We start from the raw sequence: 16,976 nt of genomic DNA on the forward strand, positions 1-16,976 counted from the left end.
ACTTAGTTAATCCTTGCCTGTGGTGATACGACCACCAGCCTACTGCAGGGGGTGATCTTGCTGCTCCTTCAGTGCACCACATTCCCCAAGCCATTGTCACCTCTAGAACTTATAATTTCAATGAATTCCTGGCTCACTTTGTTCTATAATCCATATCGTTTGGATGGAGTTATAGACTTGTACTGCAGGACAGTAAGCTCATCAGCCCAACTTGTCCGTGGCAACTGAGTTGTCTACTTGAGCTGGTCCCATTTGTCCCAAATCCTGATAAACTTTCCAATCCATATATTCAAAACTCTTCTCTGTGTGTTCTAACTTGTACATAATTGTGTTTGCCTATGATCCTTGTTTACTGACTCTCATGGAGTTCCAGTTAAATAATTCCTACATTTTAAAATGCCCATGCTTGCACCACTCCTCCCACTCCCACCCCTGATTTTTATCCAGCTGTAGCCCTTGGAAACATGTGACTCCTTCAGACTTAGTCTCTCAATCGAGTCCTTGGGGCTGTCATGGAGTCACTTCCCTGAATCTTTCTCCTCCTTAGTACCATCACCTTTCGACCAAGCCTTTAATTGTTCTATCCCAATGATTCCCAAAATGGGTGTTGCCGCCCCACTGTAGGCGGTGGAAAGGTCCAAGGGAGTGGTGAGGGAAAAGGGGGTGGTGAGGTTCACTTTGCTGCCAAGTTTAATGAAGAAACCAGTGCAGTAGTTTTCTGGCCAGACTCGGGGTGGACGTAGCGAAGGGCAGCAAGGCGTTCTCGCAAGAGCAGGTCTCGGTGGCCGCCATGATGTACTGGCATCACTACCGCCCTCTCAGTGCCGCTACCAATCTATCTAGCCAGTTATATTGTATCATACATAATCTACTATTTATCGTGTTCCTCATTGTTCCTACATATAACTTCTCCCATGTTTCATTTTTATCTCTGTGTTTAAATCTTTTTCCCAACTTTGTTTCATCTTCTTTATATCGTAATTTGATGTACATGTTGGCAATAAATTTTTAATAATCATTGTGTCTGTGATTAAATATTCATAGTTGCTAATTTCTGGTAATCTCAAGCTATTTCCCAGTTTATCTTTTAAATAAGTTTTCAATTGGTAATATGTAAACATTTTACCTTGTGTAATTCCATATTTATCTTTTAATTGCTCAAATGTTAATAAATTATTTCCCAAAAAGCTATCTTCTATTTCCTTGATTCCTTTTCTATCCCATTCTTTGAAAAATAAATTATCTACTGTAAAGGGGGTTAATGGGTTTTATGTTAATATCATTTTTGGTATTTGGTAATTTATCTTTTTTTCTTCCAGGTGTATTCTTTTCCATAATTTAAGTATGTGATGTAGTACTGGTGAATTGTTATATTGCACCAATTTTTCATCCCATTTATAAAGTATGTGTTCCGGGATATTTTCTCCCAATTTGTCTAATTCTATCTTAGTCCAGTCTGGTTTTTCTCCTCTCTGATAAAAATCTGATAAGTACTTTAACTGTAGTAATTTTTGAAATTTGGTAGCTGTAACCGTCTTGTTTGTAGCTCCATGTTAATTTTTCTAGCATTATTCTTGATTTCTTACCTTTCCATAAAAATTTCCTAACTATTTTCTTCAGTTTTGCAAAAAAAATTTCTGTCAGGGGGATTGGTAACATTTGGAATAGATATTGCACTCGTGGGAACACATTCATCTTAAAACAGTTTACTCTTCCTATTAAAGTTAATGGCAATTCTTTCCAATTCTCTAAATCTTCCTGTACTTTTTAAATTAATGGTTCATAGTTTAATTTGTATAAATGTTTTAGGTTGTTATCCATTTTGATACCAAGGTAATGTATCACCTGTGATTGCCATTTATAAAGGGTTTCTTTTTTAAATTCTGAATAATCAATTCTGTTCATTGGCATCACTTCGCTTTTATTGGTGTTAATCTTGTTCCCTGATATCTCTCCATATTCTTTCAGTAGTTTTTTTATTGACTTATCTGGTTCTATTAAATATACTATGGTGTCATCTGCAAATAGGGTGATTTTATATTCTTTCTCTTTTATTTTTATTCCTTTTATCATAGTTTCCTTCCTTATCAACTCCACTAGTGGTTCAAGGGGATAATGGGCATCCCTGTCTTGTTGACCTGCTTAATTTAAAGTGATCTGATACATATCCATTTATTACTACCTTTGCTAACGGTCCATTATATAATGCTCTAATGTAGTTAATACATTTTTCCAGTAGTTTAAATTCTGTAACACTTTAAACAAATAATTCCACTCTACCCTGTCGAAGGGTTTCTCTGCGTCTAAGTAACAGTTACCATTGGTGTTTTATTTATGCTGCATGAATTAAATTGATAAATTGACAAACATTATCAGCTGCCCATCTTTTTTTAACAAATCCAGTTTTTTTTGGTGTTGCTACCTCCATATATCAATTAGTTTCATATCCTGCATTACTTTTAGTGTAAATTTAGTTACTTTATTTTTATTATTAATTGTCTTCCTAGTTTTGTCTATCATTGGGTCCAGGTTGAAGTTGAAATCCCCTCCGAACAAGATAAGTCCCTGTGTATCTGCTATCTTTAGGAAGATGTTTTGCATAAAATGCTGGTCTTCTTAGTTAGGTGCATAGATGTTTAGTAAATTCCAAAATTCAGAATAAATCTGGCACTTTGTCATTCCGTATCGACCTGCTGGATCTGTTATTATTTCTTTTATGCTGATTGGTAGATTTTTGTTGACTAATATAGCTCCTCCCCTGGATTTTGAATTGTATGATGATGCCACTACATGGTCTACCCAGTCACTCTTCAATTTACTGTGTTCTATCTGCGTTAAGTGTGTTTCTTACACAAAAGCAATGTTGATTTTCTCTTTTTTTTAGTAATGTCAGTAACCTCTTTCTTTTAATTTGATTATGTATTCCATTAATATTTATGGTCATTAAATTTAATGTACCCATCTTATACTTTTTTTTCAATTCTCTCTTGTCTCCTCAACTCTTCCATCCAATTAAAAAAAATGCACATCTCAATACATGATGACACCGTAAAAAGCAAATTATCCTAGAAACCCCTACTAAAATTAACACATAAAATATTCCTACCCAAAATAATGATAGTTCGCCCCTGTATTGCGTTGTCTTTGACTCCTTGCCAGACAACCACAATTCCCTTATCTATTTGGATTGTGGTAATAACCGCAGGCCTCAACAGATTTTGCGGTAGTAGTTCTTTTTCCCTCCATAGCCCCCACCCCGAGAAACACTATATATTTTCCAAAAATGTAACAAAGCTTTTTTATCTTTTTTTTCTTTATCTTTTTCAAACTTAAACTTTATATTTACATTATTATCTTAACAATTTATTTCTATACATTGTTTTGATTGTCTCTTTTTTAATACTTCTCATTTTGTTGTCTGTTCGGCAATTGTTCTGCAAAGTGTTGGGCATCTTTCGGGTCTGAGAAGTCTATTTCTTTCCCCAGGAATGAATACTTTTAATACTGCTGAATGTCGTAGTTTAAAATTATAGCCTTTCTTCCACAATGTCTGCTTTGTCAAGCTAAATTCTTTCTGTTTCTTTAAGAGCTCGAAGCTGATGTCTGGATAGAAAAATATTTTTTGTCCTTTATATTCCAGTGATGGTTTATTTTCTTTTACTTTATCCATTGTCTGCTCTAATATTTTTTTCTCTCATTGTGTGTCTTAGTAACTTTATTATTATGGAACATAGTTTTTGGTTTGAATTAGGCTTTGGTGCCGATGTTCTATGTGCTCTTTCAATTTCTATTTTGTCTTGTAGTTCCTCTGCTTCCAAGACTTGTGGGATCCATCTTTTTATGAATCCCTTTATGTCCGATCCTTCTATGCCTTCTTGTACACCTATTATTTTTATATTGTTTCATTTGCTATAATTCTCTAACACATCAACTTTTTGAATTAACTGATCTTGTATCTCTTTAATTTCTTTGTCTCTATCTTTCAGCTTTTCTTTTTGTTCATTCATTTCTAATTCCACACCTGTCTGACTTTCTTCCACTTCATCTGTTCTTTTTTCCTATATCTGCTATGACCAGCTCTAGTTTTTGCATTCTATCTTCTGCTTTTTTTATTTTTATTATGTTAAATTCTGTTGTTAAAATGTCTTTTAATGCCTTCATTTGTTCGTTAAAATATTCTCTATTATCTTTTTTACCTTCCTCTTTTCTGTGAAAGTTTAAAAAAAATCTTTTTCTTCTCTAACTCCTTCTCTTGTCTTCTGTTCACCTCTTGCTGCAACGTCATCTGCCCGATTCTTTCTCACGGTTCATTTTTGTCCCGTTGCAGGTCTCCTCTCCCGTCAGTGTCTTTTTTGTTAGGCGCATATGCGGTTGCACATCTCTTTGTGGCTCAGTGAGCCATTTTTGTAGTTCGATCTGAGGAGGGCCATTGCCCAGCTGGGCGTCCAATGGCTTTGGGGATTGGACATTCTTTTTTAAAGTAAGGCCTACCTCTTTTCTTTCTGCTGTGTTCCTGTCTTCTTCTTTATCTGTCTCTCTGATCTTTTCCCTTTTTGGTGCCATCTGTTGGGTTTTCTTGGTTTGTTTATCTTTCAGGCCTCCTATGTTTTTTTCTGTTCTGCTTTGTTTTTCTTCTTTTTTCCTTTTCTCTGCAGAGGGCTATTCTTCTCCAGCCACTTCTTCTTCGGCGTGATGTCACCCCTCCCCTTTTTTGCATTATTAAACATAAATGCCACTGATCGCTGGTCAGTGAGCAGTGTAAATTTTCTGCCAGCCAGGTAATACCTCCAGTGCCTGATGGCTTGAGTCTCTTTCTCCACTGATGGTTCCGAAAGACATAGCCTTGTAGGGTGTGAGAGAAAAAGGCAACTGGCCTGCCCACCTGGTAAAAGGTAGCGGCCAGAGCTACGTCAGAGGCATCACTCTCCACCTGGAATGGAGCATGCTCATGCACTGCATGCATGGTGGCCTTTGCAATGTAGTTCTGAACGTAGTCGAAAGCCGCCTGGGCTTTGGCTGATAATGGGATAAAAATAGATTTTAAGAGGGGGCAGACCATATCTGTGTAGTGAAGGACCCATTGGGCATAGTAGGGGAAGAAGCCCAGGCACTTCCTTAAGGCTTTCTTGGTCTTTGGGATTGGGAGGTCTAATGACGCCATTCTCTGCCAAATAGCTCAGGATTGTCAGATGTTTCGTCCAGAACACACACTTACTGGAGTTGTATGTGATTCAGGACCTTGCCCGTATCTCTGGAGGTTGGCGTCATGGTCTTGCGGAGTGTCCACAAATGGTGATATTGTCGAGATAAGAGAAGGTGGCCTTCAAACCTTACTCATTGACCATTTTGCCCATCTATCTCTAGAAGACAGAGACCCTATTAGTGATGCCAAAAGGGACCCTCTGGAACTGATAGAGCCATCCGTTTGCCTCAAATACTGCGTCGGGGAAGATCTCAGAATGGATCGGTAAATGGTGGTATGCAGCTTTTAGGCCAATAGTCGAATAGACCTGATACCATGCAATTTCTTTTACCACGTCCGAAATTTGAAGGAATGTGAAACAATTAATTGTTTCTATTTTGTCTGGACTTTTCTTTCCTTTTCACAACTACCACCTGGGCTCTTCATGGGCTGTTGCTGGGCTCAATGATGTTTTCTTTGAGCAGCCGCTGTGTCTCGGCTCTGATAAATTCCTGATCCCACGTAATGTATCAGCTGTTCTTTGTAGCTGTTGGTTTGCAATCGAGAGTTAGGTTCAGAAACAGTGAGTGGGGGGAATTAATATTTAGAGTGGAGAGACCGCATGTGGCGTCTGGCTTTTGGGACCCTCTGTTCCACACCATGATTGGAGGAAGTGGGCCTGAGTACTCTATGGTCACACTTTTAAGGTGACACAGGAAGTCCAGGCCCAGCAACACAGAAGCATTGAAATCCTTCAGTACATAACTATCGGAACTTACAGTTAGATGTACTATACAATATCCCTGGATCATTGCAGAGTGCGAAGCTAGGAAATGAATGAATCTGAGGTAAGGCGGGAAAACCAGGGTTTATATTGGGGTAGGTGAAATCATTGACCCACCCAGCACACAGCATTTCTCAGCTGCTCCTGTTGGGGAAGTGATACAGGAGTACCAGAGCCAGCACCGTCAGGCGGAGGAACAGCGTCCTCCCACAGGCAGTGAGAATGCAGAACGACCAAAGGAACTGCTCATACTAACCATCCGTATTCATGAAACAATATTTATTTGTATCGATGAAATACATGTCCTGCATATGTATTGTTTGTCTGTGTGTTATGTCTGGTTGTGTGTCTGTGTGTTTTTGCCACAAGGAGCAGAGAACTGCTTCGTCAGGTTTTACTTGTACAATCAGATAACAATAAAATTGACTTGATACCTTCTACAAGTTCATTTATGTGGTCCTCAGTTCTGCTTTGACTCCAAACACTCCTGCTTAAAATCTAACAATAGACAATAGACAATAGGAGCTGGAGTAGGCCATTTGGCCCGTCGGGCCAGCACCGCCATTTTAGATCATGGCTGATCATTACCATCAGTACCCCTTTCCAGCCAAGTCACTCGTATTTTAAATAAAGAAGACCTTGTTCCCAGCAGTGTAGGTGGTATGGAGTGTCCTGGTGTTGATTGTAATGCCACATCACTTTTTCCAACAGTTCCATCGAATACGTGAAAATAACAAAATTCTTGTTAAATGCAGTAGCAGCTGCCCTATGCTTGGGGATGGATGGGAGGGGGATGTTGGTTTGCCAGGGGTCATGGGGAAGGGCACCATAGGATGAAGGAAGCAGTGTTTAGGTGAGAGTTCACAAAATCAGATCAGTAGTGAATCTACTGACTCTGGGGGGGGGGGGGGGGGTCCTCTCTTTTGCTTCTCTCTCTCCAACTGTAAGAGACGCTTCAGGTAATTCCCGCTGGTGACGAATCTGGCTGCCTTGCAGCAGGAGAAAAGAAATTTCATGTAATATGACACTGTTTTATTACTATGACAATAAATTGAATCTTGAAGATCTTGAATCTTGTATGGATGAGGGCTTGAGGTTAAAAAAAATTTTCGTGGCTTCTACCAAGGACGCATTGAACCACTAAGGACAAGAGTAGCAGAAGCACATTATCAGGATAGATTGGAAATGCTCGGTCCATTTTTCCTGGAGCAAAGGAGGCTGAGAGGTAACATGAGAAAGGTATGTAAAAGTACACGCGGCACAGATAAGGCATGTAGCCAATTTCCCATGGTTGGGGTGTCTACAACCAGAGGCCAAAGGTTTAAAGTGAAAGGGGAAGGTTTAAAGGATTTTTCCCCCCAAAGTTGTTGGTATGTGGATTGAGCTTCCGGAGGAGATGGTGGAAGCAGTAACTGTAACAACATTTAAGCAGCATCTGGACAGGTACGTGCATGGGCAAGGCAATGGTTTTCAAACTGCCCCCGTAAACTCACATTCCACCTTAAGCCATCCCTATGCCTTCGGTGCTCTGTGATTAGTATGGGATGGCTTAAGGTGGTATGTGAGCTTAGGGGGGCAGTTCTATTGCTTTGCAGAATATAGTCCATAACTTAGTTTTCCATTCCACAGAATAGAATTTGGATTAAATAGTTGAATATTTTGTTTTGCAGTCAAACAGCATGGAAACAGTCCCTTCAGTCCAACTTTCCAAAGCCAATCAAAATTTCTCACCCCCATTGGTTTATATGCTTGCAAACAATCCCATCCACATATTTGTCCAACATTTTTAAAAAACGTTGCAATAGTAGCTGCCTCAACCACTTTGTCCCGCAGCCTTGGTGTAAAAAAAGTTCTCTCTCATGGTAATGTGAGAGTAGAAGAGGAAAAGAACCCTTGAACCTTCTGAAATGTAATTGAGCCCAGAATGGAAACAGTTGTTAATTATTTTGAAATTATTGTTACAGGCCCAAGATCCCCAAAACCCAGCAGCAATAGAAATTCTACAAGACAAATGGTTGCTTAAACAAAAGTTGCTCTTAATTATCTTTAAACATGAAAACAGGATCAAACTTGAACTTATTATTATTAACTTAACCCCCTTCTAATTCTAAGTGCACATGTATGTAATATGCAAGTTCAGAAAAGTTCTTTGATTCACAGTCCAATCTCACTTCTCACTCCTCCAAATTCACTGATTTCAGGCAATTCTTATACTCATTTATAACATTTATGGTTACTGCTCAGGAAGGTTCTTTTCTATTTTCTGAGATGTGTTGCTCGTTGGACACAAACTGATTCCTTTTGATCAGCCACTTCAGTGTCTTGCTGAAAAAACTTGCCCCATCAGGGTTTTCCAGATGATAATCTCTTTCTTTCAGGTCACCATAGAGTTCCTCTTTGTTTCCCTTATTTCAAGTGAAACATTATACAGCCAGTCCTCTCCTCTTGTATGGACCACAAGGGCTTCGACCAGACTGAATTAAGAACTCACACCCCATCTTCAAAATATTTTTTTTCCACAAGCTTGCCAGCTTGTCCTGTCCCAGTCCCAGTAGAACTGAATTCTCCCTCTCCCATTGAAAAGCCTGTTTGACTCTCTCTGCTTGCAAAACCATGACCTTCTTAGAACAGGAAACTGCATTCAGACAGACTGTGGCACAAACCCAATCTTCCAAGTTCGATCATCTGTTGCTTTCGAAAACAATAATCTATTACTCCACAGCATACCTTACTTGTGAAGTCTATATAGGCATTCTCTATAGGCAAAGGGACTCAGGGCATGGAGTGTCTGGCTTGAGCAGAGGTCTGGCATTTTAAATGACATCTGTTTTTAAGTGTTTGTATTTGTTTGTGACCTACACTATAAACCCCCCCCCCCCACAATTTATCTTCTAAAAACATCAATACTTAATATAAAATATAACATAATTGTCACAGTATGTTCACATATATTTCTTAAAGGTTTTCTGTTTTGATTACTGCTCACAAGAGCTAACAATACCTTTGTGTGCTGGATTAAATTAAATCAATTAAATTTATTTACCACACGGTAGAAACCGATTCTGGACATTGACACCTGTGCCACCCACTATTCCTGTTTGTTTTGGAGGGTAGGAGGAAACGGGATCATCCAGGGAAAACCCATGCAGGTCACGGTACAAGTTATTCAGACAGTGCTGGATTTGAACTCGCTGTAATAGCAATGTGCTATTGACGAAAACAGCCAGGAAATCCAGGAGCTGCTGGCAAAGAAGCGAGCTGCCCACCAGGCTCACCTTACAAAGCCGTCCTGTCCAGAGAAGAAACAAGCCTTCCGTCGCGCATGCAGCCATCTTCAGCGCAAACACCGGGAGATCCAAAATGAGTGGTGGACTAGCCTCGCCAAACGAACCCAGCTCAGCGCGGACATTGGCGACTTTAGGGGTTTCTACGAGGCTCTAAAGGCTGTGTACGGCCCCTCACCCCAAGTCCAAAGCCCGCTGCGCAGCTCAGACGGCAAAGTCCTCCTCAGCGACAAGATCTCCATCCTCAACCGATGGTCAGAACACTTCCAATCTCTTTTCAGTGCCAACCGCTCAGTCCAAGATTCCGCCCTGCTCCAGCTCCCTCAACAGCCCCTAAGGCTAGAGCTGGATGAGGTTCCCACCCTGGATGAGACATATAAGGCAATCGAACAACTGAAAAGTGGCAAAGCAGCAGGTATGGATGGAATCCCCCCAGAAGTCTGGCGGCAAAACTCTGCATGCCAAACTGCATGAGTTTTTCAAGCTTTGTTGGGACCAAGGTAAACTGCCTCAGGATCTTCGTGATGCCACCATCATCACCCTGTACAAAAACAAAGGCGAGAAATCAGACTGCTCAAACTACAGGGGAATCACGTTGCTCTCCATTGCAGGCAAAATCTTCGCTAGGATTCTACTAAATAGAATAATACCTAGTGTCGCCGAGAATATTCTCCCAGAATCACAGTGCGGCTTTCGCGCAAACAGAGGAACCACTGACATGGTCTTTGCCCTCAGACAGCTCCAAGAAAAGTGCAGAGAACAAAACAAAGGACTCTACATCACCTTTGTTGACCTCACCAAAGCCTTCGACACCGTGAGCAGGAAAGGGCTTTGGCAAATACTAGAGCGCATCGGATGTCCCCCAAAGTTCCTCAACATGATTATCCAACTGCACGAAAACCAACAAGGTCGGGTCAGATAAAGAAATGAGCTCTCTGAACCCTTCTCCATTAACAATGGCGTGAAGCAAGGCTGTGTTCTCGCACCAACCCTCTTTTCAATCTTCTTCAGCATGATGCTGAACCAAGCCATGAAAGACCCCAACAATGAAGACGCTGTTTACATCCGGTACCGCACGGATGGCAGTCTCTTCAATCTGAGGCGCCTGCAAGCTCACACCAAGACACAAGAGAAACTTGTCCGTGAACTACTCTTTGCAGATGATGCCGCTTTAGTTGCCCATTCAGAGCCAGCTCTTCAGCGCTTGACGTCCTGCTTTGCGGAAACTGCCAAAATGTTTGGCCTGGAAGTCAGCCTGAAGAAAACTGAGGTCCTCCATCAGCCAGCTCCCCACCATGACTACCAGCCCCCCCACATCTCCATCGGGCACACAAAACTCAAAACGGTCAACCAGTTTACCTATCTCGGCTGCACCATTTCATCAGATGCAAGGATCGACAATGAGATAGACAACAGACTCGCCAAGGCAAATAGCGCCTTTGGAAGACTACACAAGAGTCTGGAAAAACAACCAACTGAAAAACCTCACAAAGATAAGCGTATACAGAGCCGTTGTCATACCCACACTCCTGTTCGGCTCCGAATCATGGGTCCTCTACCGGCACCACCTACGGCTCCTAGAACGCTTCCACCCGCGTTGTCTCCGCTCCATCCTCAACATCCATTGGAGCGCTTACACCCCTAACGTCGAAGTACTCGAGATGGCAGAGGTCGACAGCATCGAGTCCAAGCTGCTGAAGATCCAGCTGCGCTGGATGGGTCACGTCTCCAGAATGGAGGACCATCGCCTTCCCAAGATCGTGTTATATGGCGAGTTCTCCACTGGCCACCGTGACAGAGGTGCACCAAAGAAAAGGTACAAGGACTGCCTAAAAAAATCTCTTAGTGCCTGCCACATTGACCACCGCCAGTGGGCTGATAACGCCTCAAACCGTGCATTTTGGCGCCTCAGTTTGGCGGGCAGCAACCTCCTTTGAAGAAGACCGCATGTGCGTGCGTACTTTGTTAGTTGGCATCCCGGGGTCCATAGGCTGGGAGCAGCCATTTTGGTTCCTGTGCGCGAGTCTTAGGTAGGTGCATGTACGGTGGGTTCATGTATTGGAGTTTGGGTGAGGCATGTATGAGAGTTAAGGGCCCTAACGATATTGATTTCACGCCCTTTAACTCTCATGCATGCCCCAACCGAAGTCCAATACGCAAACCCACCACGCTTGCGCACAGGAATTAAGATGGCCACGCCCAGCCTATGGACCCTGGAATGCTGATTAACACGCACATTTTGACTCTTACATGCCCTGTATCCCTGTTATAGTTTGTCAAGTACAGCAGTTGATTAAAAAGTTTGCTTTAAGACTTTGGTAATCCACGCGCGTGGGCAAAATTCTGACTTGCGTCCATTTCAAGATAATGGACGCAATAAGATTAATCTATAGTTTGTAAAACACAATATATACTGTGTAAATTTTATATTTTTTCTCATATACATTTTTAAAAAATTTGGTATATGAGCAGTTGGATGTAAGTTGCATAGATCACAAGTCAGGGAGTACCTGTGCTTTGATGCCGGGCCTTTGTACTTCTGATAGTATAGCATTCCCTCAGTAGTACTTTATATTTTGTCCAAGCCTGCAATTTCTGATAGCACTGGACAATGAACATTTTGCTTCTTGAACACTTATGGATGTATTTTATTGATTTTGGGCACGAACATCGCCTTGAAATTTTCCTATAACGTAGAGTTTTTTAAAAAATATAACCTATTTTAGTGCTTTCCTGTCATATTTTAACATGCTTCAAGCAGACAAAACCATGAAGCGCAACATGTCATTGAAAATCCATTTTCTGCATTCCCACTTGGACGTCTTCCCTGCTGATCTTGGAGCCGTCAGTGACAAACATGAAGAAAGGTTTCACCAGGACATTGCGACCATCGGAAAGCAGTATCAGAGAAACTGGAATCCATTAATGCTGGCCGACTATTGTTGGACATTAACACAAGAGGCATCAGATGCTGAGTACAAACGAAAATCAGTGGCAAAACATTTTTACGTCAGTTGAACTCACGCAATGTCTCAGCATTGTTATGCGATTAAACATACAAAATTTAATAAAAGTTAATATAATGTTTCTCTCAGTTCCTATGTGATGCAGCAAATCTGAAATTATCTTTGTGTACAGCTTGAAGTTGTCTATCATAATCCCCAATTTTTAATCAGGAAGCAAACCTTTTGAAAAATGTTGTTGCCCAGTGTAGTCGATCATTCCCTCAGTTCTGCATTATATTAGGGTACTTTGTTTAAGACTCAGGTGTGAAACAAAGCCAGAACTTTCCAATTTAGCTGAAAGAATGTGGAATGAAGGAATTGAGGCACTGATTGTTAATGTTGCTAAACTGTTATAAAGCAGCAAAGTCAAGACTGCTGCCATACTTGCAGGTGTGATCCCAAACTAATGTCTGGATTAATCCAATTACAGGTACCTAAGCATCACAGAGAGTATACCAAGCTCACCTTTGCTTCAAGTTAATACCTTAGCATCAAACATACACAAGAAAATACCATTCAAAGTAAATACATTTATTCCCAGAATGCATCATCCTTTTAAAAATGACCATACAACATGGATCCTGAAATATGGATGCAGATGGTATATTTTCAGGAAGTCCAGGAGCCCTCTTTGTTTTTTTAATGTTGGGAGAATAGACTGCGACACACCCCAAGAAACTCCCGACGTAAACACAGGTTTTGGTAGAGAACCTAGCCAGAATGTTTCTCTGGTATTACACCCATGCATTTCCGATACAGAAAGAGAACATGAACAAGCAGTAAACAAAACAATACCACATGCAATAACCAAATGCAAGTACACTGCATGCTGATAAGTCACTTATGGGCTCATCCCAAACTTTCGCTGTGTTGACAGTGAGAATGCAGTCTCTGTTACATGTGGGCATGGTCAAGCCTGCTGCCGCTGTAAATGTTTCCCAGTCTCTGTTTATAGGCTCAAGTGGAAATGAAAGGGGATACAGGGTCACCTCATGCATCAGGAGTAAGGTTCCCGTTTCCTCTGCAGGGAGGGCCGGGCCGCCATCTCGTCTGCAGAGATGGGCTGGTGGTGAAAGTTGTTACCCTGGGTGATGTCAATAACGGTACCAGGAAACATTGGTGTGGACAAGTTCTCCACCAAGCTCGTCTTGTCTGCGAGGCCCAAAGGGGCAAGAACTGGGACTTACCCTCCTGTCCTCAGTGAGAGCAATGGTACATAACCACTGGACATTTTACACACAGCAGCAGCCCAAAAACAAAACGCAGGGATACAAGCAGCAGTATTGTAATCAGCTTCAATGAAGCAAGGGGGATTTGGCCTGAATCCCAACATAATGGTCTTGCATCTCCACCCGGAGAGGTCAAAGCTCTTGGGATGCACTGTCTCCCTCAAGCCTTCAATAGCCATATTTATCATTCAGGTGTGTCCTCCCATCACCTGTTTGACCTTTGAGAGGACAAGAAACAAAAAGTGAATGATCCAATGTAACAAGTGCAAGGACCAAATACCTTTTCATTCACAAAATACCGTGTGCTATTCTGGTTGCCCCATTACAGGAAGGATGTTGAAGTTTTGGAAAGGGTACGGATGGTGCCTGGAGTAGAGAGTATGAACTAGGGGGAGACAATAGGCACACTTGTGTTGCTTTTTTTGGAGCGTTGGAGGCTAAGGAGAGGCCTGATAGAAGTTTATAGAATTATGACATTGATCCAGATTTCAGATTTATTGTCAGAATACGAACATGACATCACATACATCCCTGAGTTTCTTTTTCCTGTGGGCGAGGCAGAATTACCGCAAAAAACTGCACACAATGTATACATGTAAACAAATAAAGAAATGTAAACAAACTAATTGCAATACAGAGATAAAAAAAATCCATAAAGTGCACAAGTAAGAGTCCTTAAATGAGTCTCTGATTGAGTTTGTCATTGAGGAGTCTGATGGTGGAGGGGTAGCAGCTGTTCCTCAACCTAGAGGTACAAGTCTTGTGGCACCTCTACCTCTTTCCTGATGGTCGTAGCGCAAACAGAGCATGTGCTGTGATAGGATAATCTTTTTCTCCCAGGAACCTCTTTCCTGATGGTAGTAGTGCTGTGATAGGATAATCTTTTTTATCGCAGGATAAGAATGTCACCCGCTAGAGAACAGGTGTTTAAATAGGTATTTCAAGGAGATGAGTGGGGCAAGTTTTTTTTATACACGGAGAGTGGTGGGTGCTTGGAATAGGCTGCCAGGAGTAGTGATGGAAGCAGATACAGTATGTTTCCCCATATCTTAAAGTTGGTTAACCGAAAAGTTCAATTATCCAAACTTTTTATTGTCGGTGACATGAGGTAACAAGTTGAAAAAAAAATTCAGCCGACAGGCTCACGTGGGGCTCTGACGTGCTGTTGGCATCATTTTGAATCCTCGCGCATTTTGAATTATTGAGAGCTCTCGTGTATTGTACAATGGCAAAAAAGGTCTCCAGATAGCACTGTCGATGTCAGTGAAAAAAAAATGAGGAAGCGTTTATCTTATCTTGTAAGCAGAGATTACAAAATTGTTTAAGCAATTTTTACCTTATTGTCCTTAGGTAAGAATTAGTTCATGCTTGAAAAGCCTTCCGCTGTTGTTTTTTTAAAAACCGCCGCTGATACAAGTATTCTGCTGACCCCACTGGGATGCTTAAAGCCATTAATGGGTCATCCGGGCCTAAGCTTTTCGGATGTGGGGAAACATACTGTACAGCGGCTGCTTTTAAGAGACTTCTTGATAGAGATCGGACATGCAGGAAATAGAGGGCTATCGATCATGTGCAAGCAGCAAAGTTTTAGTTTAATTTCGGCATCATGTTCAGCGCACACACTTGAATGAACACAGTCGGTTCCTATGCTGTACTGTTGTATGTTTTATAGATGCTGCTCAGCTTTTAACATGAAACGACATTTTCCCTTGGAATTATTGGTTTCTGGGACAGTTTTGACGCTGCTATAAGGATCAACCACATTACTGGTTATATTTAAATTCACACAGAACCACACCAGATAAAGATGATGACACACCTGTCATGTAGCAACCCCACAGTTGCATCTTCACCATTCCAGATGATTTAATTCACAATTTAAATATGCAAAAAGGTGGATGAGAGCTTGTACCCCTCGCCTCCGTTGTGTCCCTCAAGGATAGGTAGTGGTACTCTACTTCCAAAAAAAAACACCCAAAAGGAATTCTTACACATTTGACAAATAAAATGGTTTTATGAGGGGATGGGTGGGTTTGTGGAGTAAATCGACAACTATTCTTTGAATGAAGGAATTTTTAATTGTTCACTTCCTGGACTGTAGAGGTTTTCTAGCAAGTTAACAGCCGAACCTTCAAAAGTATAAATACATTATTAATGATTGGACTTTACCTTTCACTGGCGAGCTCAATGGGTAATTAACAAACATGGAAAATGCAGAGGCTCTACATTTCCTTGCAGCGTGACTGGGTATTTTTGCCGTAAAACACCACAGCACAGAAACAGCCCCTCTGGCTCATCTAGCCTGTCCATGTACCTATCTAAATCCGCTTTCATGATTCATCATTGAATCATCTTTCACTCTTAACCCATGTCCTCCAGTTCTTGTCTCATCTAACCACAGTGGTTAAAGTCTGCTAGCATTTTCTCTATCTAGACCCTTCATAATTTTGTATTCCTCTATCAAATCTCCCCTCATTCTTCTATGCTCCAGGGAATAAAGTCCTAACCTGATTAACCTTATCATGTAACTTAGTTCCTCAAGTCCCAGCATCATCCTTGTAAATCGTTTCTTCACTCTTTCAAGTTTATTGATATCTTTCCTGTAGTATAAATTTAAAATTTAGACATAAAGCACGGTAACAGGCCATTTCGGCCGATATGTTTCAAATGGTGGGAGGAAACCGGAACCCCTGGTGAAAATCCACGCAGTCATGGGGAGAATGTACAAACTCCGTACAGACAGCGTGGGATTTGAACCCCAGTCCCGATCGCTGGCACTGTAAAGGTGTTGCGCTAACCATTATGCCGCCCCTAAGACTATGTTCCCTGACTCGGAATTGGACCCAGGTTGTGGTGGTGAGAGTGCCAAATCCTAACCACTAGACCCACTGGAGAATTATGATAGTTAGGTGACTACTGAGTCCATGCCAGTTCACAGAGCACCTCACTCCCCACATTGATTTGGAAATTGACCCATTACCTATTCTTTTTACAGTATGTACCATCATTTCCTACCAGATTCTATAACTCACTTACAAACTGGGAGCAATTTCCAGTGACAAATCCGACCAACACATCTTTGGGAGGAGAGAGGAAACTGGAGCACCTGGAGGAAAACAAGGCAGAGAATGCAAACTCCCCCCAGAGAAAACCTGAGGTCAGGAGCAAACCCAGGTCACTGCTGCCGTGCAAAAGAGGCTCTACTCCGTTGCCTTTAACCCAGAAATGCCATTAAAAAAAAATCATTTATGCCAATTTTTCTTGATGTTAATAATGGCAGATGGCATTTGCATAACTTTTTATTCTTGAACAATTCTGACGATTAAAATTCCAAAATTCAGCCTCTTATGCGGCTTCAAATTCCTGGGCGTCAACATCTCTGAGGATCTGTCCTAGGGCCTCCAGGTCAATGCAATCACAAAGAAGGCTCGCCAGTGGCTGTATTTTGTGAGGAGTTTGAGGAGATTTGTTACGTCAAAGATTCCCGAAAAT

At 41.5% G+C, this 16,976-nt stretch overlaps 1 protein-coding gene across 1 annotated transcript in view; it reads right to left on the reverse strand.

Annotated features, from left to right (window-relative positions):
- Window positions 1–12,770: 12,770 nt before the first annotated feature.
- slc4a1ap (solute carrier family 4 member 1 adaptor protein) overlaps window positions 12,771–16,976 on the reverse strand; it is a 173,747-nt gene continuing 169,541 nt past the window's right edge. The window contains exon 14 of the mRNA XM_069887742.1: window positions 12,771–13,702. Coding sequence (XP_069743843.1) covers window positions 13,653–13,702 — 50 coding nt within the window. The 3' untranslated portion in view covers window positions 12,771–13,652. The remainder of the gene's footprint in view (window positions 13,703–16,976) is intronic.

The sequence above is a fragment of the Narcine bancroftii genome, chromosome 6 (genome assembly GCF_036971445.1).
Source record: "Narcine bancroftii isolate sNarBan1 chromosome 6, sNarBan1.hap1, whole genome shotgun sequence".
Lineage (NCBI taxonomy): Eukaryota > Metazoa > Chordata > Chondrichthyes > Torpediniformes > Narcinidae > Narcine > Narcine bancroftii.